This window comes from Schistocerca cancellata, chromosome 4, assembly GCF_023864275.1.
Source record: "Schistocerca cancellata isolate TAMUIC-IGC-003103 chromosome 4, iqSchCanc2.1, whole genome shotgun sequence".
Classification (NCBI taxonomy): Eukaryota; Metazoa; Arthropoda; class Insecta; order Orthoptera; family Acrididae; genus Schistocerca; species Schistocerca cancellata.
Window position 1 is genome coordinate 690303254 of NC_064629.1, and position 26844 is coordinate 690330097.

Genomic DNA, 26844 nt, shown 5'->3' on the forward strand with positions numbered 1-26844 from the left:
TGCAGTTTAGACATTTTGCCCACAAGAATCATACTGTCCTGCATACTTCAGCTTTGGAATATTTTTCCAGTGCCATGCCATTTTGCTCACCCACTGTGACGTACCTGTTGTCTCTACACAGCAGAACTGTGTCTGCTGAAACCTCAGAATATGTACTTTCTTCTGACAGTGCACCACTGTTGTGCATGCAGTGTGTCTTGTGATTATCATATGTACGTTCACTTGTCCATCTGACACAGCATTAAAACATTCCATTTGCACCAAAAATTTATTCATCCCACTGAAATCTGGAATTTTTTATTGTGTAAGGTAACCCCAATCTTGATTTTCTTGTAACCCACAAAAGAACAGCTATTGCAGTTTCCAGTTCTGAAGCAAGGACTGAACTGGTGTAATATCAATTTGTAAACATAGTATAACCTATTCCCAACTAGTTGGTAAGCCATGTCTTCACCAGATTAACAGTGTCAGACCTGTGACTTGTGTAAACAGAAAGATTCCATTAAAAATTACATCATACAACACCTTAAGCTGCTGTTCAGCTTGTTCTTTATTATGTGGTTGATTTTAGTCAAAGTCCATAATCCAGTACAGATTTTTCTTCTCTCTCTCTCTCTCTCTCTCTCTCTCTCTCTCTCTCACACACACACACACACACACACACACACACACACACACACACACACACACACACCAACCAACAAACTTACAAAGTTATGCTATTTCTGCACATTTGCACTATTTTAGCATACTCATACTATTTCAGGTATTTGTTTTTCATTTTGAGATAAATGTCAGAGTAGAAGTAAAATTAACCACTCTAGAATCATATTATAGTAGCCCTGAAACCCCTTTTATCCTCATTAATATCATTATCAGAGAGGGTTTAATAATTTGAAATTTGAGTAGCAGTTACATTGCATCACAATCCAAGGTGTGATCTCTGTAACAATAAGCAAATTATATAGCTATGTTTTGAAAGTTTAGTTTAATTATATGCAGTAATGCGGTTTTTTTGCAAATGAAAACAGTCTCAGCTGCAAAATTCTATTTATTAATAACAGTTACGTGTTTCACCTTTGTAAGGCATCATCAGATTATGTAAAAATGTAGTAAGAAAAACTTCATTGATCAGTCACCACTGAAGAGCATTAAATAAGAATGAGAAGCATCTGGATATAACATCTGGTCTTCAAAGGTCTTATCAAATATGTAAAGGACCTCAAGTTTGGTGTACATAATACAGAGCCACATGTCCAACATGTGGATGTAGAGCAGAAAATAACTGGCTAAGCAGGTCTGCCCAGCGCAAGAACAGAACCAACTAGTTAGCATCGAGTAATGAACTAGTTAGTTCTGTTCTTGTGCTGGGCAGACCTACTTAACAAATGGTTTTCTGCTCTACATCCATATGTTGTACACATGGCTCTGTGCTGTATACATCATGCTGAGCCTGCTCTAGTACATGTAAGGTCCTTTACATATTTGATAAGACTCTTGATGACCAAATGTTATATCCAGATGCTTATTATTCGCATTTAATGCCCTTCAGTGGCAACAGATGGATAAAACTTATCATGCTAAGTTTTTACCTGATGTGATGATGCCTTGCATACCTATAATTTGTTGTGGATTTTACAGTTCTGAAATAGGATGAGACTGTTGGGTGTGTACTGGATTAAGGAGTGTGTGTGATGGATTATTATTAATAGAGTGAACTACTATTATCTGCACTGCTCTAGAGTACTGAGTTTCAAAATGTTGTTTATTATTTCACTTATGAACTAATTTTTCCCTGTTGAAATTACTGACTTTTTTTCTCATATTGGTCTCTCTCTTTGACAGATGCATTCGCTTGGGTGGAGATGGTACGAACTCAAAATTCACACTATGTATCTTTGGAGCTGAGTATTGAACATCGTGGTACACAACCATTAGGATTAATATTTCGACAAGAATTTGTTGCTGACCGTTATCAAGCATGTATCGTGGTGGATACAGTAACATCCATGTCACCAGCTGCTGCTGCAGATGTTAAGCCTGGTGATGTGCTTGTTGCTATTGAGGGAAAAAAAGTAACTTCTCTCTCTCAAGTAGCTCGCCTGCTGAAAGCAGCTGGTGAGAAAATAACCCTGAGAGTGGAACGCAGAGTTTGGCTGCAAGATCAGGTAAGCTATAGAATCCTAAATGTGATGGAGGAAAGAACTCACTGTTTTCTGCTGTATTAATACAAAGTCTTATAGCAATATAAATCAGTAGTGTGTTCCAAAGGCTCCAGTCATGTTCCGTGGTTGAATGTTCCTGGGCTTAAAGCTGAGTTCTTCTCAGACATTGTCAGATGGCTAGATATTTTTTATTTTCACAGTGTAGCAGTAGCACGTCAGTAGCATATTTCAATAGCCTGCCCAAAAACCACACAAGCCCACATAGAATAGTACTATCATAGAGATTTTTGTGCATAACCCCATCACAAGTAGACAAAAATTATCATCTCAGAGTAGTCAAGCTAAACACAAGGCCCATGAGCTGGCCAACAGGAGTGTATGGGTGGCAGGTCCTCCTGACAGAGTTTCATATAAACAGAAAATTGTGAGGAGTAATGCACTATAATGCCTAAGAAAATTAACATTTAGTTATCAGTAATCTGAAGATTGACTGTAGTTTGGTAAGTAGTGTGTATTATTGTGTGTTTTAATGGAGTTGACAGTATTAAGCAGTGTTGCTGCCATTGGATGAGGGGGAAGCAGATGTAGATTTGTCAAGGTGCCCTTTCCGACCTCCTCACTCTGATGATGCAGTTCCACCAGTGCGAAGGAGTAAGCACATTTAGCAGAGCTCAAGTTGCAACCATATATATCTATGAGATTTGCACAGGGCACAGAAATACTACAGGGCCAGTGGGCAGGATGGGTGTGAAACCTGCAGTCCTTGACACTGGTGCTCTGTCAGAGTCCCAGCCATGGTTGTAAAGAGTGCAGCATAGCTTGGAATGGAGTGTTATTGCTAGACAGGCAGCCTGGCAATAGCTGACCACTGAGACAATGCTGACACTGCAACTGTGCTTCATGGTCACATGGCAAGTGCACAGTATCACTAACCAGTGTAGCAGTGGCTCATGTTTTTGGCTGAATGTTTGAGTGTAATGAAAATGTGGCTCCTTATAAAATGCACAAATGGTTTTCATCTGACTTTTCATAGCCAAACAAAGAATGGGAAATTGGCAAATGGGGTATCAAATTGCCCTGCATGGGGTCCACTTATGCAACAAAGGGTTTTAACTGCTTGGAAGTAATCAGGGTAGTTAAGAAGAAATTAAATAGTGATTTGAGGTTAAATTTAGCCAGAAGCTAAGCTGCATCAGTGTCACTGTCATCAGTGTACCCCCATTAGCTCTTCTGACACGCCGGCCGCAGTGGTCTAGCGGTTCTAGGCGCTCCGTCCGGAACCGGGGGACTGCTACGGTCGCAGGTTCGAATCCTACCTCGGGCATGGATGTGTGTGATGTCCTTAGGTTAGTTAGGTTTAAGTAGTTCTAAGTTCTAGGGGACTGATGACCACAGATGTTAAGTCCCATAGTGCTCAGAGCCATTTGAACCATTTTTCTTCTGACACCAAACTGTAACCAAGTTGGCAGTGTCAGGTAGAGTACTCCCATTGGAGGTTGGGGGAGCAGGAGTAGGATTGTCAGAGTGGCCATTCTGACCTCCTCTTCTGGTACATACAATTTCACTGGTGGGGAGCAGGAGCCAATTCAGCTATGTTCATGGTGTAAACCATATACATTTATTAGATTTGAACACTGCACAGCAATCCTCCAGATCCATGGCCATCGGTGTAAACACTGTAGTGTGGCTCAGAGTGGAGCTTTCATGCTAGGCAGACAGCCCAATGTCAGCTGATCACTGAGTCAGTGTTGGCAGTGCAGCAGTGCTTCATAGCCACATTGTTGGTGGGTTGGTGGTGTCACTAGCTGGCCCATCACAATATTGCAGTGAATGTGGTGTCATCTTGGGTGCAAACTTTATCTTCTGATGTCTGTCTAGCAGCATCCAGCAACAGTAGTTGCTAAGCAGGTGGCGGTGAGTAGGGTTTCAATTAGCCACTCAGGCTCATTGTATTAGGTACAGGACTGTATGGCAGGTGGCCATGTTGGATGATATTGACTAATGCTGATGACTGCACTGGCAAATGGTGATTGGGCAGTGATGCTATCTTAGGTCCCACGGTGGTAGCCCGCCCTACAGTGCTCACTGACTCAGTGCTCTTGCCAGCTGGATGGATGCTGTTTGTACACACCTTGACCCAGCATGTTGTCATGTGGACGGCCCAGATGTCATGTAGTCACTCCTTCATAATGCTGAAGTGACATCTCAGGTTTCTGTAACAGTCGTGGTTGTTGAATTATGGTTCCACTGAAATGCAGGCCCCTGACGGTGTAATGCTGAAGCAGCTGCTAGCAGAAATCTGCAGAGGTTGTGTGATCATCAGGTGATGACTTGAAACAGCTGCTTACTGATGTTACAGAGTGAATATACCAGGAAAAACCTCATACAGCCATATGACCATATTTGCAGTGTTGTGCAACAGTATTTCCAATGTATTATAATTCTTAAGAATGTTACATTGTACACATGCTTTAAGAATATTAAGTCACTGGTGCATATTGCTATGAGGTAAGGAAGAGAGTATGGCCCAAAAGGACAAAAACAGATAATCATGTAATATGACTTGCCGTATTACACACATCAATGAGAATATTCTCAAAAGTTTAAAACAAGTGTCCATGTCATGAAAGAAAATAATTTTGTTGGAATGGAATTTGTACACCAGAAACTGTTTGTTGTGAAAAAAATCGATTTAGAGGTTATTAAATTAAGAGATATAAAAAGGGTGCTTTAAATGTTTGTCATTGTACATGACACGCATGAAACATAGTAAGTGTCTTACCACTTAAAAATAGAAAAAAAAATGTATGAGTTTTGTGTAAGAGATAACAATGAAAAAGAACATGGATAAAGTAGACTGCATAAACTAACTCTTTATTTTCAAACTACTGTCTACTTCAGCCTTCTGTGGTTTCATTATTGCCTAGTATAGGTGACAAAGATTTTACATAAATTTAACCCTGGCAGAATTTATTTCTTTCGTGTGAGATTATGTGTGACTAGAAAAAATGTGGCTGGAGGTACAGAATAATAAAACGTGACCTGAATGCAGAAAACCTCTCCCAACTTGCTTTGGTGAAGGAAGTGGCTGTAACCATGTTGTGCACAGAACACTACCAAATGCTGTTCTAGCAACTATTCCTAAATGTTTAGAGCTTAAAATATGTGCTTCCTTTTTATGGAAATTCCTCCCCCCCCTCCTTCACTTCTCTTGGGTAAACATAATTGAATACGTGCCTCAGACATGTGACTGCTACTTTTTCTCAGTATTGGATTGGATGTTTCCTCCTCAATTGCAATGTTAAACACTATTTCTTACTAACACTTCTCTTCCTGTATCACACAGTTTTATTTATACAATACAAAACAGTAGATAGCAACATGGAGAAAGCTGGTTGTGGTACTGACTAGGTGGCCTATGAAGCCAAAGTATCTGCATGTTTTATTCCTTGTATATCATATAATAGGTACGTTTATGATTGGTTTTACTACATAACTGTTCCACATTTTGTTGGAAAATTGTCATTGATTTTTTTTGTAATCTTTCTTACATTAGCACAGGAGAATGAGGGAAAATTGTTATTGATATCGGTAAGTTTATTTTTCTAGAACTGGTTTGTGTTGTACAGTATAAGCCCAAGTGTCAATTTGGTCTGTGGAATAGTTTCATGTATGCAGATTTTGAAATATTCATGTTCAGTTTGTTTCAGCAAAATTGATAAACTGGAATTACATTTGCCCTTAAAAATCATGTGATTGTGAGCCTTTATCAATTACATTTCACCTTTTAAATTATTCTCTTGTGATGGCCGTGGTATTTTATTTGTGGAATTAAGCCAGCCACAAAAGAAATTCTTCTGAAGAATACAACCTTTTCAGGCTGCTAGGAATAGTCTTAGTCTGAGAAAACACTTTAAATGTGGTAAATGATTGATAGACATCCTGTGCACTTATTACACTTTCAGTGTACTCTTATAATTGATTTGATATTTATTTTTAAGATCTTCCACTGAGTCTCCATGTCAGGAAGATCAAAACACAGTTGACAACAGACTGTGGGTCTACCAAACAAAAGTGACGAGACCTGGGAATGTTGGCAACAACGTGATGGGCAATTTCTTTGTTTACAAATGGACCCTGTGTCTCAATCATTTTTGCAGAAAATAAGTCAGTAATAACTCCTCCCCCCGCCCCCCCCCCCCCCCCCTCCCCTCTCTCTCTCTCTCTCTCTCTCTCTCTCTCTCTCTCTCTCTCTATATATATATATATATATATATATATATATATATATATATATATATATATATATATATATATATATCTCCCTCTCCTCCCCCTCCCTCTCTCCCTCTTACTCCACTCCCCCCTCTCCCTCCATCCTTCTACATCCCCCCCTGTGGGTCGAGGGGTTACAGTATGCCCGAGGTATTCCTGCCTGTCGTAAGAGGCAACTAAAAGAAGTCTCACATGTTCTGGCCTTCATCTGATGGTCCCCTGTAGGGTTTAACCTCCATTTTTCAAAATTTTCCTGAATAGTGAGCTAATTGGGGAAGGGCGCCTTACATGGTGTATCATGTCCACATGCATATAGATCTTTAGACCACTTTCTCATTGTGGCATTGCAGTCATGCTCATTCTCCATCTCTTGGGGGGAGGACACCTTCCTGGGTGCGTTTTCCTCCCTCCACTATGCAGTGTCATTTTCTGTGCTGATGATGTCCGTGGACTTCTTTGCACCTCATATCCAGCATGGTAGCCAGTCCATTATGGTGAGGCCACCATGTACCCTGCTGTTTGTAGCCCCCTGACTACACAGCTACACAGGGATCGCTCTACTGATGCCAGAATGAGATTTTCACTCTGCAGCGGAGTGTGCGCTGATATGAAACTTCCTGACAGATTAAAACTGTGTGCCCGACTGAGACTCGAACTCGGGACCTTTGCCTTTCGCGGGCAAGTGCTCTACCATCTGAGCTACCGACACATGACTCACGCCCGGTACTCACAGCTTTACTTCTGCCAGTATCTCGTCTCCTACCTTCCAAACTTAACAGAAGCTCTCCTGCAAACCTTGCAGAACTAGCACTCCTGAAAGAAAGGATATGCGGAGACATGGCTTAGCCACAGACTGGGGGATGTTTCCAGAATGAGATTTTCAATCTGCAGCAGAGTGTGCGCTGATATGAAACTTCCTGGCAGATTAAAACTGTGTGCCCGATTGAGACTCGAACTCGGGACCTCTGCCTTTCGCGGGCAAGTGCTCTACCATCTGAGCTACCGACGCACGACTCACACCCGGTACTCAAAGCTTTACTTCTGCCAGTATCTCATCTCCTACCTTCCAAACTTTACAGAAGCTCTCCTGCGAACCTTGCAGAACTAGCACTCCTGAAAGAAAGGATATTGCGGAGACATGGCTTAGCCACAGCCTGGGGGATGTTTCCAGAATGAGATTTTCACTCTGCAGCGGAGTGTGTGCTGATATGAAACTTGCGCTGTTAACTCCCTATGTATGCCAGGTAGTAGATGCCCATCTCCCTGGGGCATCGGGACCCCTGGCAATGGCCAGCCTGCCAGGTGGCCCTTGCTGAGGCTGGGTGGCACCCATGGGGAGGGCCTCTGTGTCGGAGTGGGTGGTATCAGGGCAGATGACATGCCATGAAGAATAGTGCGTCATCTCTTGCTGGTGGTCCACCACCAGCAGTAGCTAAGCGGTCAAAGTCTAACTTCAATGCTAAGAAATACGACCCCAAATCATTTCCCTCCATGGCCACACCATGTGAGAAATGCCAGGGTAAGGATGGCAACAAAGCTTATTCGCCCCAGTACCTCGTATGTATGAGAGTTAATGGGGAATCTTTCATGTCAGTGAAGCTTCAGTTTTTTGTGGAGCATTTAAAGGCCAAGTTTGGGGAGGTAGAGGGCTTGTCCAAAATGCGGTCAAGGTCAGTCTTGATAAAACATCATCCTCTGCCCAGTCACGGGCATTACTCCCTTGTGACAAGTTGGGGGATGTACCTGTTACCATCACACCCCATAAGAGCTTAAATATGGTCCAGGATATTATATTCCACAGGGATCTTCTTTTGAAGTCTGATGATGAGCTGTGCGCCTATTTAGAGTGGTGAGGAGTTCATTTTGTCCAGAGCTTCCATCGGGATCTGAGGGATGATCAGGTTGCCACTGGTGCCTTTATCTTGGCCTTTGAGGGCGACACATTACCCGAGAAGGTCAAGGTGATAGTCTGCCATTGTGATGTCAAGCCATATATCACTCCCCTAATGTGATACTTTAAGAACTGGAAGTTCAGCTATGTGTCTTCCTGCTGTACTTCCACCATCACATGTTGAGATTGTGGACGTTCATCACATCCCAGTACTCCATGTGCCCCACCTTCCGTCTGTGCCATCTGCAGAGAGCATCATTCACTTTGCTTGCCAGACTGCAGGATCTTACAGAAAGAGAGGAAAATCATGGAATATAAGATCCTGGACCAACTGACCTACACTGAGGCTAAGCGAAAATATGAGAGGCTACATCCACTTACACTGCCACTATGACAACAGTTCTAGCACCTTCCGTTCCACCACGTGCATTTGGCTCTCAGAGCCGTCAGTCTCCACCTGTCCCTTTAATGGTGGGGTCATTTCCCTCTCTGTTGCTCCTGCACCACTTACTTTGGGAGCAACAGCCCCCCCCCCCCCCCCCAACCATTAGGGACATCAGTCCCCACTTCTCAGCCAGAGAAGCGTACATCTTCTTCGGTTCCTCTCGCTAGGAAAGGGTCCTTTGGATCACTCTCTCCCAATGATCCTACCAGTGGACACCTGCCAGTGGCTGAAGCAGCCACAGGTAGCTGTTCGTAGGGCTTCATGGTCCTCCTCAGTCTCTGAGACTGACTCAGTGAAGTCCTCCCAGCCAGAACAACCAAAGGTGCAGCGAGAGAAAACCAAAAAGAGGAAGACCCCCAAAAACCCAGACATTGCAGTGGCACCCATACCACTGCTACCTACAAGCTCTGCGTCTGAGGATGAAGTGGAGATTCTGGCATCAGCTGAGACCCTAGATCTCTCTGGACCCTCAGATGCAATGGATGTTGATCGCACAGGTACTCATCTGGTGGCAGCAGGTGACCCTGAGGCAGAGAGAGACTCATTTAGTGTTTCGTGCCTTCCCAATCCCATGAGAACGTCACCATCCAGTGGAATTGCAGCGGTTTTTTTCACCACCTGGCTGAGCTCCGGCAACTCTTAAACCTCACACCTGCTTTCTGCATTGTCCTCCAGGAAACCTGGTTCCTGGCAATGCAGACCCCTGCCTTCGCAGCTATAGGGGATATTACAAGAACCACAGTGACTGTAATAGAGTGTCAGGTAGAGTTTGCACCCATGTTCTGAACTCAGTATGCAGTGAACCTGTGCCCTTTCATACCTCTCTTGAAGCTGTGGCTGTCAGGATAAGGACAACACAGGAAATAACTGTCTGCAATGTTTATCTTCCTCCAGATGGTGCAGTATCCCTGAATGCTTTGGCTGCACTGATTGATCAATTCCCTACACCTTTCCTGCTTTTGGGAGATTTTAACATTCATAACCCCTTGTGGGGTGGCACTGTGCTTTCTGGCTGAGGCAGAGATGTTGAAACATTACCCTCTGCCTCTTAAATACTGCCCCCCCCCCTCCCCCCCCCCCCCACACACACGTCAGTGTGGCACATGGCACATATTCAGCCATTGATCTCTCGATCTGCAGTCCTGGCCTTGTCCATCTATCCACAGGAGAGCTCATGACGACCTGTGTGGTAGTGACCACATCCCCATCTTCCTGTCACTCCCCTGCCATCATGCCCATGGACGCCTACTCAGATGGGCTTTAAACAAGATGGACTGGGTAGCCTTCACCTCTGCAGTCGCTGTTGAATCTCCCCCACATGGTGCCATCGATGTTGTGGTTGAGCAGGTCACTATAACAATTGTTTCTGCAGCGACCAACGCAATCCCTCATTCTTTAGGGATCCCCCGGTGAAAAACAGTCCCTTGGTGGTCGCCAGAACTCGCTGAGGCAATTACAGAGCATCGCCGAGCTCTACAGCGACATAAGTGGCACTCTTCCCTAGAGCATTTACTAGCTTTTAAGCGGCACCATGCCAGTGCTCACCAGATTATAAATTGACGGAAATGGGAGTGTTAGGAGAGGCACGTGGCGACCATTGGGTGCCATACGTCACCTTCCCATGTCTGGACGAAATTCAGACGTGTTTTTGGATACCAGACCCCAACAGGTGTCCCTGGTGTCAACATCAATGATGCCTTATCCACCTATGCAAACGCGCTTGCGAGCACTTTGCAGAACACTATGCTTGAGCCTCTGTGTCAGAGAATTACCCCCTGGGCTTTTGCACCCACAAATTGTGGATGGAACAGAAAGTCCTCTCGTTCACTGCATGCCACAGTGAACCCTATAATGCCCCATTTACAGAGTGGGAGCTCCTCAGCGCCCTTGCACATTGCCCCAACACAGCTCCTGGGCTGTATCAGATGCACAGTCAGATGATTAAACATCTTTTGTCCGACTACAAGCGACATCTCCTTGTCATCTTCAATCAGATCTGGTACAATGGCGTCTTTCCATCACAGTTGTGGGAGAGCACCATCATTCTGGTGCTGAAACCCAGTAAAAACCTGCTGGATGTGGATAACTATCGGCCCATCAGCCTCACCAATGTTCTTTGTAAGCTGCTGGAACATATGGTATGTCAGCAGTTGGGTTAGGTCCTGGAGTCACGCGGTCTACTGGCTCAATGTCAGGGCAGCTTCCACCAAGGTCGCTCTACCACTGATAAATAATCTTGTGTCTCTCAAGTCTGCCATCCAAATAGTCTATTCCGGACGCCTACAGCTGGTTGTCATCTTTTTTTGACTTACGTAAAGCATACGACATGACCTGGCGACATCATATCCTCACCACATTGTATGAGTTGGGTCTCCGGGGCCCACTCCCGATATTTATCCACAACTTTCTGCCTCTATGTATCTTCTGTGTCCAATTATAGCCCCCCCCCCAATATCCAGGAGAATTGTGTTCCACAGGGCTCTGTATTGAGCGTGTGTCTATTTTTAATGGCTATTAATGGTGTAGCAGCAGCTGTAGGGCTGTCGGTCTCACCTTCTCTGTATGGGGATGACTTCTGCATTTCGTACTGCTCCTCCAATACTGGTTTCGCTGAGCGGTGCCTACAGGGAGCCATTCACAAGGCTAGCCCACGGCTTCCGGTTTTCAGCTGTGAAGTCGTATGTCATGCACTTCTGTCGGCATCGTACCATTCATCTGGAACCAGAACTTTACCTTAATGATGATCCACTCACTGTAGTGGAGATATATTGATTCTTAGGACCAGTTTTCAATGCCCGATTGACTTGGTTACCTCATCTTCATCAACTTAAGCGGAAGTGCTGGCAGCAACACCAACGGGTGTGTAGATCGCTCTACGCTGCTGCAACTCTACAGAGCCCTTGTTCAATACCACCTTGACTATGACAGGCTGGTTTACGGATTGGTGGCACCCTCAGTGTTGCATTTACTCGACCCATTGCACCACTGCGGCGTTCGCCTAGCGACGACCTTTTTAGAAATAGTCCGGTGACCAGTGTCCTGGTGGAGGCCAGAGTGCTTCCATTGCAGATACGACGTGCACAACTGCTTGCCAATTATGTTGCACACATTCGTAGTTCTCCTGAGCATCCGAATTACCGTCTCCTTTTCCCCAGCCCCGGCAGTCCCATCTCCCGCATTGGTGCCCCAGGTCAGGGCTAACGATTGCAGCTTGCATGCGATCCCTTCTATCTGAACTGGAGTCCTTCCCTTTACCACTTCTACTTGAGGTCCATTTATGTACACCTCCATGGTGTAAACCTCGCCTGAAGCTTCATCTGGACCTTTTGCATGGACCTAAGGACTCTGTTAACCAAACGGCTCTCTGCTGTCACTTCCCCTCTATCCTTGACGTTTTCCGGGGCTCTGAAGTTGTTTACACCAATGGCTCGATGGCTGATGGTAATGTTGCCTTCGCCTATGTCTGCAGAGACCATATTGAACAGCATTCCTTTCCTGCTGGCTACAGTGTATTCATTGCAGAGCTTGTGGCCATATCTTGTGCACTTCAGTACACCCATTCCTGTTCTGGTGAGTCATTTCTTCTCTGTTCTGACCCCGTGAGCAGCTTACAACCTATTGACAAGTGCTACCCTCACCATCCTTTGGTAGTTACCATCCAGGAGTTCATCTCTGCCCTGGAGTTCAGTGGTGTTTGTGTGGATTCCAGGACATGTCAGAATCCCAGGCAACGAACTTGCTGACAGGCTGGCCAGAGAGGCTACCCAGAAACCACTTCTGGAGATGGACATCTCTGAAACTGACCTGCATTCTGTGTTATGCCACAAGGTTTTTCGGCTTTGGGAGATGGAATGGCATAACAGTACGCACAACAAAATGCATGTCATCAAGGAGACTTCGAATGTGTGGAAGTCTTCCCTGCAGGCTTTTCGCAGCGAATCAGTTGTCTTTTGTTGGCTCCACGTTGGCCATATGTGGCTAACACATGGCTACCTCCTCCGTCGTGATGATCCATCTCAGTGTCACTATGGCTCACAAATGACAGTTGTCCACCTCTTGCTGGACTGCCCACTTTTAGCCACTCTGCGGTGGACTTTTAACTTTCCCAGCACCCTTCCTTTGGTGTTGGGCAGCAATGCCTCAACAGCAGCTTTAGTTTTATGTTTTATTCATGATTGTGGGTTTTATCATTTGATCTAAATTTTAGCACATGTCCTTTGTCCCCCTGTGCCCTCCACCCTAGTGCTTTTAGGATAGACGTTTTAATGTGTTGCAGAATGGCTGGCTTCTCCTTTTTTTCTCATGGTCAGGCAGCCATGGTAATCTGCTTTCTTGCTTTAATCTCTTCTACCTCTTTCTTGCGTCTCTCTGTGGTTTTCTTGTCCAATTTTGTTCATTTTAGTGTTTGTTGCCCTTCTGTTATTCCTGTGGTTTTTTGCTTTTTCCAGTTGTGGTTTGTATCTCCCGATTGTTTTACTCCCACCCTTGTAGAATTAATTGAAGTGGAATGAGGGACTGATGACCTAGCAATTTGGTCCCTCCCCCCTCTTTCAAACCAACCCACCACCTCTCTCTATGCCTTCCTATACTTCCCAGAAGATCCTGTAGCTTACCAAATGCAAATTGTTGTCAACTGATGTTCTAGCAACTTGAATATTTGACTACTTACTGGGTGGCTAAAACACTAAGTCTCAAATGGAGACAATTTTGTATGAATCATTATACCAAGACATGATTCAATATGGTGTATTTTGCTTTTCATTGAGGGTGGGGGTAAAACCATCTGCCAGCTTTGGCTTTAATTGGAAAAGTGTGTGTACCTGCCCAGAAAGTATTCCTAAACATATTCTGGAGCATTTACTCTGTGGATGGTGTATACATTAGGTCATTCAGCTCAAGGAAGAGATTTTTGAGAAGATGTGAAGATAGTTTTATGTAAAACATGAAATATGCAGTACTTTCTCAAAAAATTTTAATGTGGTCCTTGTATAGCTTGCTACATATGCTACACACAGCACATATTGAGTGAATATTACAAAATTGTAATTGTAACAATATAATGAAAAGGGTGGTTGCTACTCCTCATATAGCAGAGATGCTGTTGCAGAAAGGCACAACAAAAAGACAAATTAGACACACACACACACACACACACACACACACACACACACACACACGACCACAGGCTTAGACAGAGAGTGACGGTGTGGTGTTTGTGACAGTACTGGAGTAAGTGGTGGTGGGAGGATGTACAGGACAAGGTCTATTACAGGGATATGAGCCATGTGGCAAAGGGTTGGGAGCAGGGGTTGTGTAGGGATGGATGAGGATATTGTGTAGGTTTGGTGGGCAGCAGAACACCAGTGTGGCAGGAGTACTAAGGATAGTGGGCATGATATTTCTCATTTCATGGCGTGACAAGAGGTAGTTGAAACCATGGTGGAGAATGTAATTCAGTTGTTCCAGTCCTGGGTGGCACTGAGTCATGAGGGAAATGCTCCTCTGTGGCTGGTTGGTGGGGTTTGAGATGTGTTGGGTGACTGAAAAGATAAGGCATGAGAGATCAGTTTTTGTGCAAGGTTGGGAGGGTAATTACGATCTGTAAAGGCTTCAGCGAGATCCTCGGTATATTTTGAGAGAGACCACTCAACTCTACAGATTGCGAGGCTGTATGGAAGACATGTCCTGTACATCCTCCCTCCACCACCTACTGCAGTATAGTCACAAACATCACCTATCCCATCAAAGGCAGAGCTACCTGTGAAACCAGTAATATGATCTACATTCAAAGCTGCAACCATCGTGCTGCATTCTACGTGGGTATGGGGTATGGCAACCAACAACTTGTCCGTCCGCATGAATGACCACTGACAAACTGTGGCTAAGAAACAACTGGACCCCCTGTTGCTGAGTGCACCACCCAAAACGATGTCCTTCATTTCAATCAGTGCTTCACAGCCAGTGCCATCTGGATCCTTCCAGCCAATACCAGCTTTCCTGAATTACGCAGGTGAGGACTCGCCCTGCAATATATCCTATGTTTCTGTAACCCTCCTGGTCTCGACCTTCATGAGTCATGTCCTTACCCGTCAAGCCCCTTCCCTGTTCCCATCCCAGCACTACACAGCCCTCTAATCCACCAACTCACCCAGTCTTTTTACTTCCCTCCTTTTCCACTAACCCCCCCCCTCCCCAGTCTTTTTACTTCTCTTATTTTCCACTAACCCGCCCCCCTTTCTCCCCCACCCACTGTCCAACCTCCCAACGGCACCTATCTGCCCCACTCTCCACCGCATCCCTGCACACCCCCAGCAGCACCTTACAGTCCCCCACCCTCACCCTGCTGTCCCTCCCTCTCCCTGCCCCAGCCTCCTCCTTTTGTGTGTGTGTGTGTGTGTGTGTGTGTGTGTGTGTGTGTGTGTGTGTGTGTGTGTGTAATTTTGAGAAAGACCTTGTTGGCCAAAAGCTAACTGTGTGACAGTCTTTTTGTTGGGCCTTTGACTCAGTGTCTCCATTACATGGTGAGTAGCAACTATCCTTTTCATTATATTGTTGCATTCCATCCTTGATATTACAAAATTGTGTGATGTACTCTGCCCTGAAAGATGATTTTGGCCTTGAAAAAGGTTTTACTCTGCAGGAACTGGATACATTAAAACTTCCAGACCAGCGCAAGAACAGTGAAGGTCTGCGTCATCGGAAGCTGTCTGAGCAGAGTGATAGCAGTGTGTCAAATCCTGCTTCGGTACCAGGTTTGCTATCTGTGTACTACTAACTTATTTTTTTAAACACCTGCACATTTCTGTATGTAACATGATTCAGATGTTCCCTTCTGCCAAATTCCCACTTTTGAATACAAAGGAGTTAAAATCTTTCTTCTGTGGTATATGTTACAGTACGCTTCGTGAAATAACAGCCGAAAATAAAATCATTTAAAGATGTATAAATTGGCTACATACCAAACTAACATGCAGCATCTGCTCCTCGACGAGAAATTGAAAGGAAAGGAATATTGTTTATTACAGGGACATAAGTGAAGTGAAAAAAGGAAGTATAAATTTCAAAAAAGAAAAACGAGGGTCAATGTTGGTAAAAAGTTGGTAGAAAAAGAAAGGTATAATGTAAGACGTGAAAGTAGGGATGAGGAGGAAGAAATAAGAAAAACTCTGTCATGCCTCACAAGTGGTGTCAACAAAGGATGTCTTGGACAGAAAATTTACACATCTGAAATACCGATGAGCCTAACAATGGCAACAACTACCCAAATCATGCAAAAGAGGTGCCCTTGGTAGAGTGAAAGAGATGGTGGAGTAGTGTATGTTTGTGTGTGTGTGTGTGTGTGTGTGTGTGTGTGTGTGCTCAATAAATAATCTTCAATAATCTAGAGATCTGCCAGCCAATAATGACACGTTGTTTTTGTTTTAGACACATCTATTCTGCAGTTGTAAGTAGTATGAGAGTTATTCCATCTTTTGTGACAGTAAATACTGTAACTGGGATTTGACCAAATGTCAGGAACAAGTCTAAAGAAACCCACTATGGCTGGACAGATTAGCATGGGACCGTTAACAATGGGTCAATCAGTGTGAAGAGAAAGATAAAACAGTGATAAAATGGACAAATGGAGACAGCACTATAGATAAATTATGTCCATTTAGTAACCCAGAGAGAGAGAGAGAGAGAGAGAGAGAGAGAGAGAACCTGGGACGTAGCAAAGTTAGAACCAATGGTGCATCATGGCAGCTAGATGATAGTGTAGCAAATACACCATTGAGTCCAGTCTTGCTGCATACAGAACTTATACAGTGGCCAGCAGAATGATATGTTGAACCATGGCCAGCTACACTAGCAGTCATGGGTTTAGCTGATGAGGTCCAGTTCCATGCTCTCTGGTAGCCTCTCTCAGATGCAGGGCTGAGATACCAGACTTACAAAATCTTATTTGGACTGGATGCATTTTGCCTTTATCCAAAACATCTTCAGTGGCCAGTTTTTTGGCTCCTACATTATTTCTGTGCATTGTTCTGTTCCCAGGCACTGGAGTGCATTGCATTGACACACAATTTTTTTTTTTCATTTTCATGTTATTTTCTATCCACATTTACCTCGTGTCCTCAAAAGTACATGAGTTGAACGTGGATAGATAATAACATGAAAGCACTCCATCTACAGGCCACAAGTGGCCCATCGGGACCATCCAGTTGCCGTGTCATCCTCAGCTGAGGATGCCGATAGGAGGGGCGTGTGGTCAGCACACCGCTCTCCCAATTGTTATGATAGTTTTCCGTGACCGGAGCTGCTACTATTCAGTCGAGTAGCGCCTCAGTTGGCATCACAAGGCTGAGTGAACCCCAAAAGATGGCAACAGTGCATGGCAGCCCGGATGGTCACCCATCCGGATAATAACATGAAGACAAGAAAATATTGTTGTTAGTGCAATGCAGTCTACTAATAATCCAATGCTTATGTGTAGAACAACATGTGGAAATACTGTAGGAGCTAAAACAACTCATCACTGAATATGGTTTATATAATAGCAAAACATGTCTGTTCCTAATAAGACTTTATAATAGTCATAAAAGACAGAATAACTCATATATTACTTGCAATAATTTTGCATATTCTGTAGCTTTGGTACATTGTTAGATGCACTTCATTGATACCAATCTAAACAGAATGCAGGACTGAAATCAGATTAAACAAAATGCAGCATATTAAAAGACAGTATAAACTGAGAGAGAAAGATTTGTTTTCTTGTCCAGCATGTGGAGTCTCTTGATGGGCTAAACTGGTTATGCTTTAAAAAAAAGTGCAAGTGGTGCTGACATTTTATGCAAAATAAAGAGATTTATTAAAAGAGAAGTAACACCCAAACCAAAAGAGATTTATTGCAGAGGTTACAGCACTTTGAAAAAGTTTGATAGAAATGTTCAGATATAATTTTGAACAGGGTAATTATATTTCTAACTACATCAGTAAACTAGCAGAATGTACAGCTATCACTGTCACTTATGTTAGAAACTGCTGTTTGGAAAAACATGTGCTTTGAAGAGTGTTTAGTGTGAATACTTTCAAACACATCACTATGTACAAAATAAGTCTGAGACAAAGAAACATGTGGAGAATTTCCTTGGACACTGGAAATAATGACAAGCTCCTTATAAAATAAAATTTTAAAAATCTATTATTGTGAAGGAGATTTTTTGAACATTGTATAATTTTCATAACTATTATTTGAGAAAAAATATTATTCTTATTATTTTATAATTTGCAGGTTCGCCTGCAAAGACAACAGATTATTCCCGACAGCCAAGTCCTGTACACGGTCAGAAGTTACTTCTGGATTCTATTATGGATGGAGGAACATCTGTTGATTCGTTGCAGATACATAAGACAAGAGAACTACCCTTCAGCAAGGTAAATACATGGATGGTGCTTACAAGGAAAGTACTCAGTTATGGCAGTGCAGAAAATTTCTTGAGGATGAAATGATATTGCATGGAAAATTTATTTGTGGAATATTTGGAAAGGATTCTCCAGTATTGGGCTCCATGGAAGTTGAATGTCCATCTGAAGAATGGACCCAGATGGCTGGTAGAGGACATAGTATTGCTGCAGTGCTGTGATCGCACAGTGAACGCTCCACCCATTTTGCCACATGAATATGCTGGTCAATAGTGTTCCTCATGGGCAGTATAAAAATGTCAGCCCAGCAAGTAGTTCTGTTAGTTCTGTACTCACATCTGATATTCTTGTTATTGTCATTGCTGTAATACGAACTTTTTGATAACAACCTCACTTGTGACTTGTTTCTTCTCTGTGGCCGCATATTAGTTTGTGTTTCTCTTTGTTCTTGACCGCTTGAAATCATTGTGTCAAAGGTTCTCACTTTGCACCATATTATTGAATTGGTGGTTTTGGGTGTGTCGTGGTCTGTGTCTTGTCAGCTGTCGAACAGCAATGTTTGGCTTGACTGCTATTTGGTATCATGTTCTCTTCACAGGTAGGCCTTGTGCCTTGCGGCTTCACCTGTTTTCTCTTGTGGGTTCTGACATGTCCTCTGATATGCAGCTACAACTGGATATACCATTGGTGATGAGGACAAAGGAAGTTGTTTTCTGTTGCAGCAGCTACTGATAGATTTGTTTACAAAAGTCACCTCAGCTTCAGATGGACAAACTGAGAGGCTGAGTCACTTTGCCCCAGGCCTCAGTCTCCCTCACAGTTGATGCCCCCACCATACCATATGTCCTCCACCGTTACCTGCCTTCTAGTGATGCTACGGATGAATGGGACACTTATTTGCATCAACTGATGCAACATTTCATGGTGATTCGACTCACGGATGATTTATTACAGTGATCATTATTTCTATAGTGGGCATCCCCAGACGCATTTGTTCTGCTTCAAAAATTAGCACCTCTGTCTGATCCCTTCACACTCTTCTTTCAGGACATATGCAGTCTGTTGGCTAATTATTATTCCTAGAGATATCATGTAGTTGTCCACATGCTTGAGTTTCCCCAGTACCATAAAGAGTTGAGACAATCATACTGCTCTTGGGTCAAAGACGTGCAAGGTCCCATCTGCAAATGCAATTTCACTTGCACCTATAAAGGCTTGCAAGGTTTTGTACATGGACTCCATGATTTGTGATGTCATAGTTCAGTTTGCACCTGATCAAGAGGTCTGTACAATGGCAGTCAAATTGGATAACCCATTGTTGGAGGACATCATCCGCATCGCACACTCATTCAAAATTGCCCACGTTGTAATGAACAATGAAGGGTGAAGCCCCCAAGTTGCAGCAGTTAACCACCGAGCGAGGTGGCGCAATGGTTAGCACACTGGACTCGCATTCGGGAGGACGACGGTTCGATCCCGTCTCCGGCCGTCCCAATTTAGGTTTTCCGTGATTTCCCTAAATCGCTTCAGGCAAATGCTGGGATGGTTCCTTTGAAAGGGCACGGCCGATTTCCTTCCCCATCCTTCCCTCACCCGAGCTTGCGCTCCGTCTCTAATGACCTCGTTGTCGACGGGACGTTAAACACTAATCTCTTCTCTTCTTCTGCAGCAGTTAATGTGCCACTACGCATTCCACCCCGTGTCGCAGGTTGCAGACAAACTCCAGGTTGCGGCAGCACTTTGATTTATCATTGTCCAATATCTCGTAGATGGCCATGGGGCTGCTCCCTTCGTGGCCACAGTGATTTTCTGCTCACTCCAAGCCTAATGTCCAGAATGCTTTGGATCCTTTACATGCAGTGGCAAAGAGGGGCATCTCTACTCATTTTATCAAAGCTGTGCAAGTCCCTCCCTGATGAAGTCAATGTTATATCACTTGCAGTCCCTTTCCAGGAGCTGGATAATGTCTGTACTGCATTTGCATCTACACTGACAGAAAAAAAAAATCACAACACCAAAAAACAATTAATGAAGAGTAATGAAATTTTGGGAATACATTTGTCCATGTAACATACTTAAGTGATTATCACTGCAGTGTAGTTCCATGCCTAGTGCACTTGGTCTGTCAGTACAGGAACGATTAATATTGTTTGTGGATTATGCTGGAGCTGTCATTGTCAATACAGGAACAATTAATATTGTTTGTGGATGATGCTGGAGCTGTCATTTGATGTCCCATGAGTTTCAATTGGAGACAGGTCTGGTGATTGAGCAGGCCAAGGCAACACGTCGAAACTCTTAGAGCATATTGGGTTTCAACAGCGGTGTGTGGGTGAGCATTAACCTGTTGGAAAACCCCCTAAATGCTGTTCATCAATGGCAGCACAGCAGGTCGAATTAGCAGACTGATGTACATATTTGCAGTCAGGGTGTGTGGGATAACCATGAGAGTGCCCCTCCTGTCATGCATAAATGCACCTCAGACCATGCAGGTCCAATGTGTCTAGCATGCAGACTGCTTGGTTGCAGACCCTCAGCTGGCTTTCTTCAACACATGGCCATCACTGGTACCAAGACAGAACCAGCTTTCATGAGAAAACATTACAGACCTCGACCCTGCCCTCGAGTGAGCTCTTGCTTGAGACCAGTGAAGTCTGAATTGGCAGTGGTTTGGGGTTAGTGGAATGCATGCTATAGGACTTTGTGACAGTTCATTGTGTCACTGTGGTGCCAACTGCTGCTCAGATTGTTGCTGCAGATGCTGTACAATGTGCCAGAGCCATACGCCGAACGTAATGGTCTTCCCTCTTGGTAGTGCAATGTGGCTGTCCAGAAACTGGTCTTCTTGTGACCATACATTCTTGTGACTACTGCTGCCAGCAATCATGTTCAGGTGCTACATTGCTGCCAAGTTTTTCTGCAGTAATGCAGAAGGAACATCCAGCTTCTCATTGCCCTACTACCTGACCTCGCTCAAACTCAGTGATGTGTTGATAGTTGTTTTATCCTGCCTACTCGTCAAATATAAGGGCCTAGGAAACCTGCATTCTTGGATCACTAGACAACAATTCAAGCAAATAGTATTAATGGAGTTTTTATTACAGAAAATAACTTTGAGAAATACAGATGTGTTGCAAGCAAAGGGTGACAGACAAATTAAGAAATCTCTTCAGTATAGATGCTGTTACATAGTAGAAGCGAAATGACTAGTCTTGATGCTATTCTTAAACTTGCTGCTGTGGGACTCGGCAAACTGGGCCAAGGCCAGGTGACACAGCAGTTATGTCCTCTTCATATAGAGGGCAATGCCGTTGTTTTGTTGTCCTGCAGAGGGGCTGGTCCGCGTGCAATTAGCTGACATCATCTCAGAAACCTCTCTGCTCTAATGTTCCCTCCTGGTGTGTCGGCACTTGGCTTTACACCAGAACATCCTTCACCTCCAAAGTGACAGACCATCATCGTATAAGGAGCTCGACAATGGGAGGGGAGGCAAGGCAGGATTGTGGATGCTGTGCTGGACTGGAGGAAGCTGTAGCTGCAGGAGACATCAGGCATCTGGCCGTACTCCACCATCCGGCCTTCGCTGTGGTGGAAACATCCCCTGGAAAACAACCAGAAGGGTACGCATCCACCTCCTGAGGCCCACAGCAAGATGTAGTAGGCATTGTCTGCTGCAGTGTGGATGGCTCCAGCTCCATCGGTAGGACGAGAGGAGGCGGAGAAGACGAAGGCTCCGTCTCCATGGGGTCATCGTGTGGTTTTGTGCTGACATCTTCTGGTGGCTGCTGCGGCCACACTGTCCATGGGATCCGTGACTCTGGGGGAAGAGATACAGAAGGATCAGCGTAGACATGACAGTGGCAAATTTGATTGTGATGTCAGCACTGCAGTCTGTCGGGGCCTGAAATGAGGTACATGCATGTGCAAAGTCGATGAAGGATCTTGCCATGTGCACTCCGTCTGCTGCTGCTGCTACTAAAAACCCTGAAAAACATATCATCATGCAGCATGAAGCGATACTTGTGGCCTTACTTTGGTGCCGTATTCTGAGGAGTGTGGAGCAATGTCCAATGGTGACGGCCGTGAAGCAATTCCGCAGGCGATGGTCCATCTCTTGGGTGTGAACGATAGGAGGTGAGAAACAGGTGCAATGCTTGCTTGATCCCTGGTGTGTGCAGTTTGAAGTTTGCCCATCTGCTGCTTGAAGGTTCTGACAAAACATTCTACTTTGCCGTTTGACTGTGGATTGAATGGTGCACTAGTTAGATGCTGTATGCCATTGTGTTCGCAGAATGTTTCAGATTCATTTGACATGAACTGAGGGCCATTGTCTGACACTATGACTTCAGGCAAACCTTCGAGGCAAAAAATAGATGACAGTACCTGAACTGTGCTACATGACGTTGAGTTCATTGGCACAGCAAAAAGAAACTTTCTGTAAGAGTCTACCACAATCAACCAACAAATGTTCCCAAAAGGTCCCGCAAAGTCTATGTGCACACATCGCCATGGTGATTGCAACTTAGGCCAAGCAGAGAATTTTTGTGGTGGAGCGGACTGATTTTCCGCACATGCATGACACTGTTACATCATCTGTTCTATTTGCATGTCCATACCCTGCCAAGTACAGTGTCGATGCGCTAACTGTTTCATACGAACAATCTCCAGTGTCCTTGGTGAAGTATCTGCAACACTTCTTTTTACAAAGCTGTGGGGATCAACACATGTGATTGTCCACTGTCATTTTGAACAAGAATCACACCTTTCTGTATAGCAAGGCTATGCCAACGTGCAAAGTGTCAGCACACTATAGAGTTCTTTATGCTATGCAACAAGTGAGGCCAAGATGTGCGAATGTATTTTGGCAAAATGTTCAAATCAGAATTAGCTTCTGTGGCCTGTGCAATTTTCCTATAGGTCAGAGGAGAGGACTGAAACAATTCAGAATCCTGAGCATTGATGTGACAGCAAGATGGAGGAGAAGCCTGAAAGTCCGTATCAAGGCCAGTCGGAAGACATGAAAGTGTGTCTGCATTACCAAGTTGAGTTGTCAGATTATACAGAATTTTGTACTGGTACTGAGACAACAATAAAGCCCATCTTTGCAATTTTTGGGCAGTTTGTACAGGAAGCGGCTTCATCAGATGAAACAAGAACTGCAGTCGCTTGTGATCTGTTACTAAGTAGAATTTTCTGCCATGCAAATATTGGTAGAATTTGGTGACACCATACACCCTAGTTGACACCTCTTTCTCTATTTGTGAATAGTTACACTGAGTTTTGGATAACACTTTTGATGAGAAAGCAATAGGCCTGTCTTTATCACCAGTTCTGTGTGAAAGCACTGCACCGATTCCATAAGAGGAAGCTTCAATGTGCAGTACAATTGGTTTGTTAGGATCAAAGTGAACCAAGCATCAATCCCTGAGCAATGCACCTTTAAGTTTTTGAAAAGCTTCTTGGCACTCACCTGTCTTCACCAAGGGGACTTTTTTGCGATGCAAGCAATGCAATGGTGCCGCAGTTTGTGCAGCTTTCTGTATGAACTGAATAGAGTAGGTCATTTTGCCTAAGACTGACTGCAATTCTGTGACATTACGAGGAACTGGCAAGTCACAGATGACTAACAAATATGACTGAAGAGGATCTACACCTTGACTGTTGATGACAAGGCCATGATACTGTAACTCAGGCTTAAAAAATCACACTTGTACAGTCTGCACTTTTGTCCTGTATCAGACAACACATGAAACAAAGCACACAAATTTTCACTGTGTTCTTCAGGTGTATTACCTGCTACGACAATATCGTCCAAATAGTTTGAAGAGTTTGGTACTTGACCAGTTAGCTGTTCCAAATACCATTGGAAAATTGTGGGTTTGGGAGCATTGCCTAAGGCAAATGCAAATATTTAAAGAAGCCCAAATGAGTGTTCACAATACACACGCTTTTTGAGATTTTTCATCTAGTGGTATTTGAAGATGTGCGTCTCGTAAATCAATTTTTGAAAAGTAACAACCAGTGCCTAGTCTGTCCACGAGATCCTCTGGGCGTTTCAATGGATAAGTATCAGTCACAGTTTGTGGGTTGACTGTAGACTTAATTTCAACACAGAGGCAAATGTGACCTGAAGGTTTGGGTAGCAAAACCAGTGGAGTTGCAAATTGACTAGATTGTATGGGCACAATAGCTCCGCTATCTTGCAATTCTTTAAGTTCCATAGCCACTTTGTCCCGTAATGCAATGGGAACAGTTCTGGCTTGGCAAAATTTTGGCTGAGCATTGCATTTCATAGTAAAATGTGCAACAAAATTGTTAGCCTTGCCTAAACCTTCAGAAAAGAGTTCAGGGAATTCTTTCAGCAAGCTAGCTATACTGTATTTTGCATTGAATGCAGACACTGACAACACATTGTCCTGAATATTAAAGCCACAAATCAAATGAATCAAGGGCAAATATGTTCCCACAGTCATGTGATTGGAGCACAGTAAAAGTTACAGTTCGCGTATGCGACCTTCCTGCAGCCAGTAGTCAAAGGGCTTGGGTCTTTGCTGTACCTCCATTCCAGCCCCCCACAGCACTGTACAGAGCATTTCCACTTGTATGTACTTATTTCATAGGGGAGTGGTCAGATATTGGGCTCTGCAGATGTTGTATGCTGGTGCAGGAAATGGACCTTGATGGCCATTGGAGGATGTAGGATCACTGCAACACTGCACTTGCATAGTGAGCACGTCATCCATCTCACTATGTGAGTATACTAGGCAGTAGTTTCCTCATGGCCGGTATAAATATGGCCACCTAGCAAACAGTCAGTCAGTTCTGTACTCATGTCTCTTATTGTTGGTTACTATCATTACTGTACTACGGACTATTAAATAACAATCCTGGTCAAATTTTGGATAGTCTCTCTCTTTGTTCTTGGCCAATTGACATTGTTGTGGCAAAGGTTCTTGCTTTGCACTTGGTTGTTGCATAGGTTGTTTTGGGCTTGTCCTGGTCTGTGTTTTTTCTGACATCAGTCAACCATGTTTAGCTTGACTACCACTTGCTATTGTGTTCTCTTCTGAAGGTGGCTCTTCCCCCTTCGGCTTCGCCCATTTCTCTCCTGGGTCCTGACACATGTGCTGATCAGTGCCTACATGCGGATATAGCAGATTCTTCTTATTTTAAATGTGTTGGTGAAATCTAAAGGTCATTACAAGTCAGCTGTAAGGATGCTAGTGGGCCATGAACAGGTTCATGTTGAGAGGATACCACATGAGTGCTTATTGCTTTGCCATGGCTTATTTTTAGTACTACTGTACTCAGTGCTGTAATGAATATTGATTATAATGCAGTATATAGTTTTGAGTTGCCAATATGTTTAATGTTGATATGTCATTTGCAACAATGTTACAGGCATGAGAGAGCCTTGTGCACAAGATGATACTGTCTTGATTAAAGAGCAGCATTCTAGATAACAGTGAAGCAGGAATCGTGGACAAGCATCAGAATTCTTTAATCTTAGTGAACTTACCAGATTGATAAACCAGTCCTGTGGTGTAGTTTAATTAATGGTGTCCTCATGATATGGATCCAAGGTGAACAGATTCTTTTTACTTCCCACCAGAGCCTTAACAACTTCCTAGAAAATCATTTCACTTACTTGTCTGCTGCTCAACTGCTCAACATGCCACATCTCTGATGTCGGCCTCCACCTCTGTGATGTTGTTATACATGCATGCCAAGTGCTAACAGATGCCCGAGGTGGAAGGGTTAGCAGCTGTCATTGGTACCTTCAGATGCAACATATGTCATATATCCATATCAAGATTGGACAAGGCCTTTGATGATAGTGTACTGTGTAGTACTGTCACACGGTAACTCAGTGACATTTTACATGTTCATGTGTTGATGTTGTTGTCTTCAGACCAAAGACTGTTTGATGCAGCTCTCCATGCTACTCTATCATGTGCAAGCCTCTTTATCTTAAAAAACACACACACACACACACACACACACACACACACACACACACTACTGTATTGATATATTGATACAACAATATTTTTCACAAAAATATTGATTATCAATACATGAATATTTTTCACAAAAGTATCAATATGTCCGCCGCTCGTGGTCTCGCGGTAGCGTTCTCGCTTCCCGAGCACGGGGTCCCGGGTTCGATTCCCGGCGGGGACAGGGATTTTCACCTGCCTCGAGATGACTGGGTGTTTGTGTTGTTCTCATCATTTCATCATCATCCAGGAAAGTGGCGAAATTGGACTGAGCAAAGATTGGATAATTGTACGGGCGCTGATAACCACGCAGTTGAGCGCCCCACAAACCAAACATCATCATCATCATCATTATCATCATCACAAAAGTATCAATATGTATTGATGATATTTTTTTCACTGATATATCAATACCAAAATGGCACTATTGAGTGCCAATATTTTTATTTTATGTTATATTTTTTTGTAATTTTCAATAAACATTTGTCTGTTCTTTTGAAATTGTAGTAGAACATAAATTTTACTTTCACTGTGTGAAGGAGTCTTACTACTTTTTAATGCAACTAGTGTGCTATTTCTTCATATCTGCGGTATTCTTCAAAAACAGTTGTTCTCTACATCTACATCTACATCTACATCTACATCCATACTCCGCAAGCCACC

At 43.7% G+C, this 26844-nt stretch overlaps 1 protein-coding gene across 2 annotated transcripts in view; it reads left to right on the forward strand.

Annotated features, from left to right (window-relative positions):
- The window catches only part of LOC126183707 (PDZ domain-containing protein 8), a 215048-nt gene that overhangs the window by 115989 nt on the left and 72215 nt on the right, over nucleotides 1-26844 (forward strand). For both annotated transcript variants that reach the window (XM_049925893.1, XM_049925894.1), the window contains exons 6-8: nucleotides 1846-2168; nucleotides 15417-15528; nucleotides 18051-18193. In XM_049925893.1, coding sequence (XP_049781850.1) covers nucleotides 1846-2168; nucleotides 15417-15528; nucleotides 18051-18193 — 578 coding nt within the window. The remainder of the gene's footprint in view (nucleotides 1-1845; nucleotides 2169-15416; nucleotides 15529-18050; nucleotides 18194-26844) is intronic.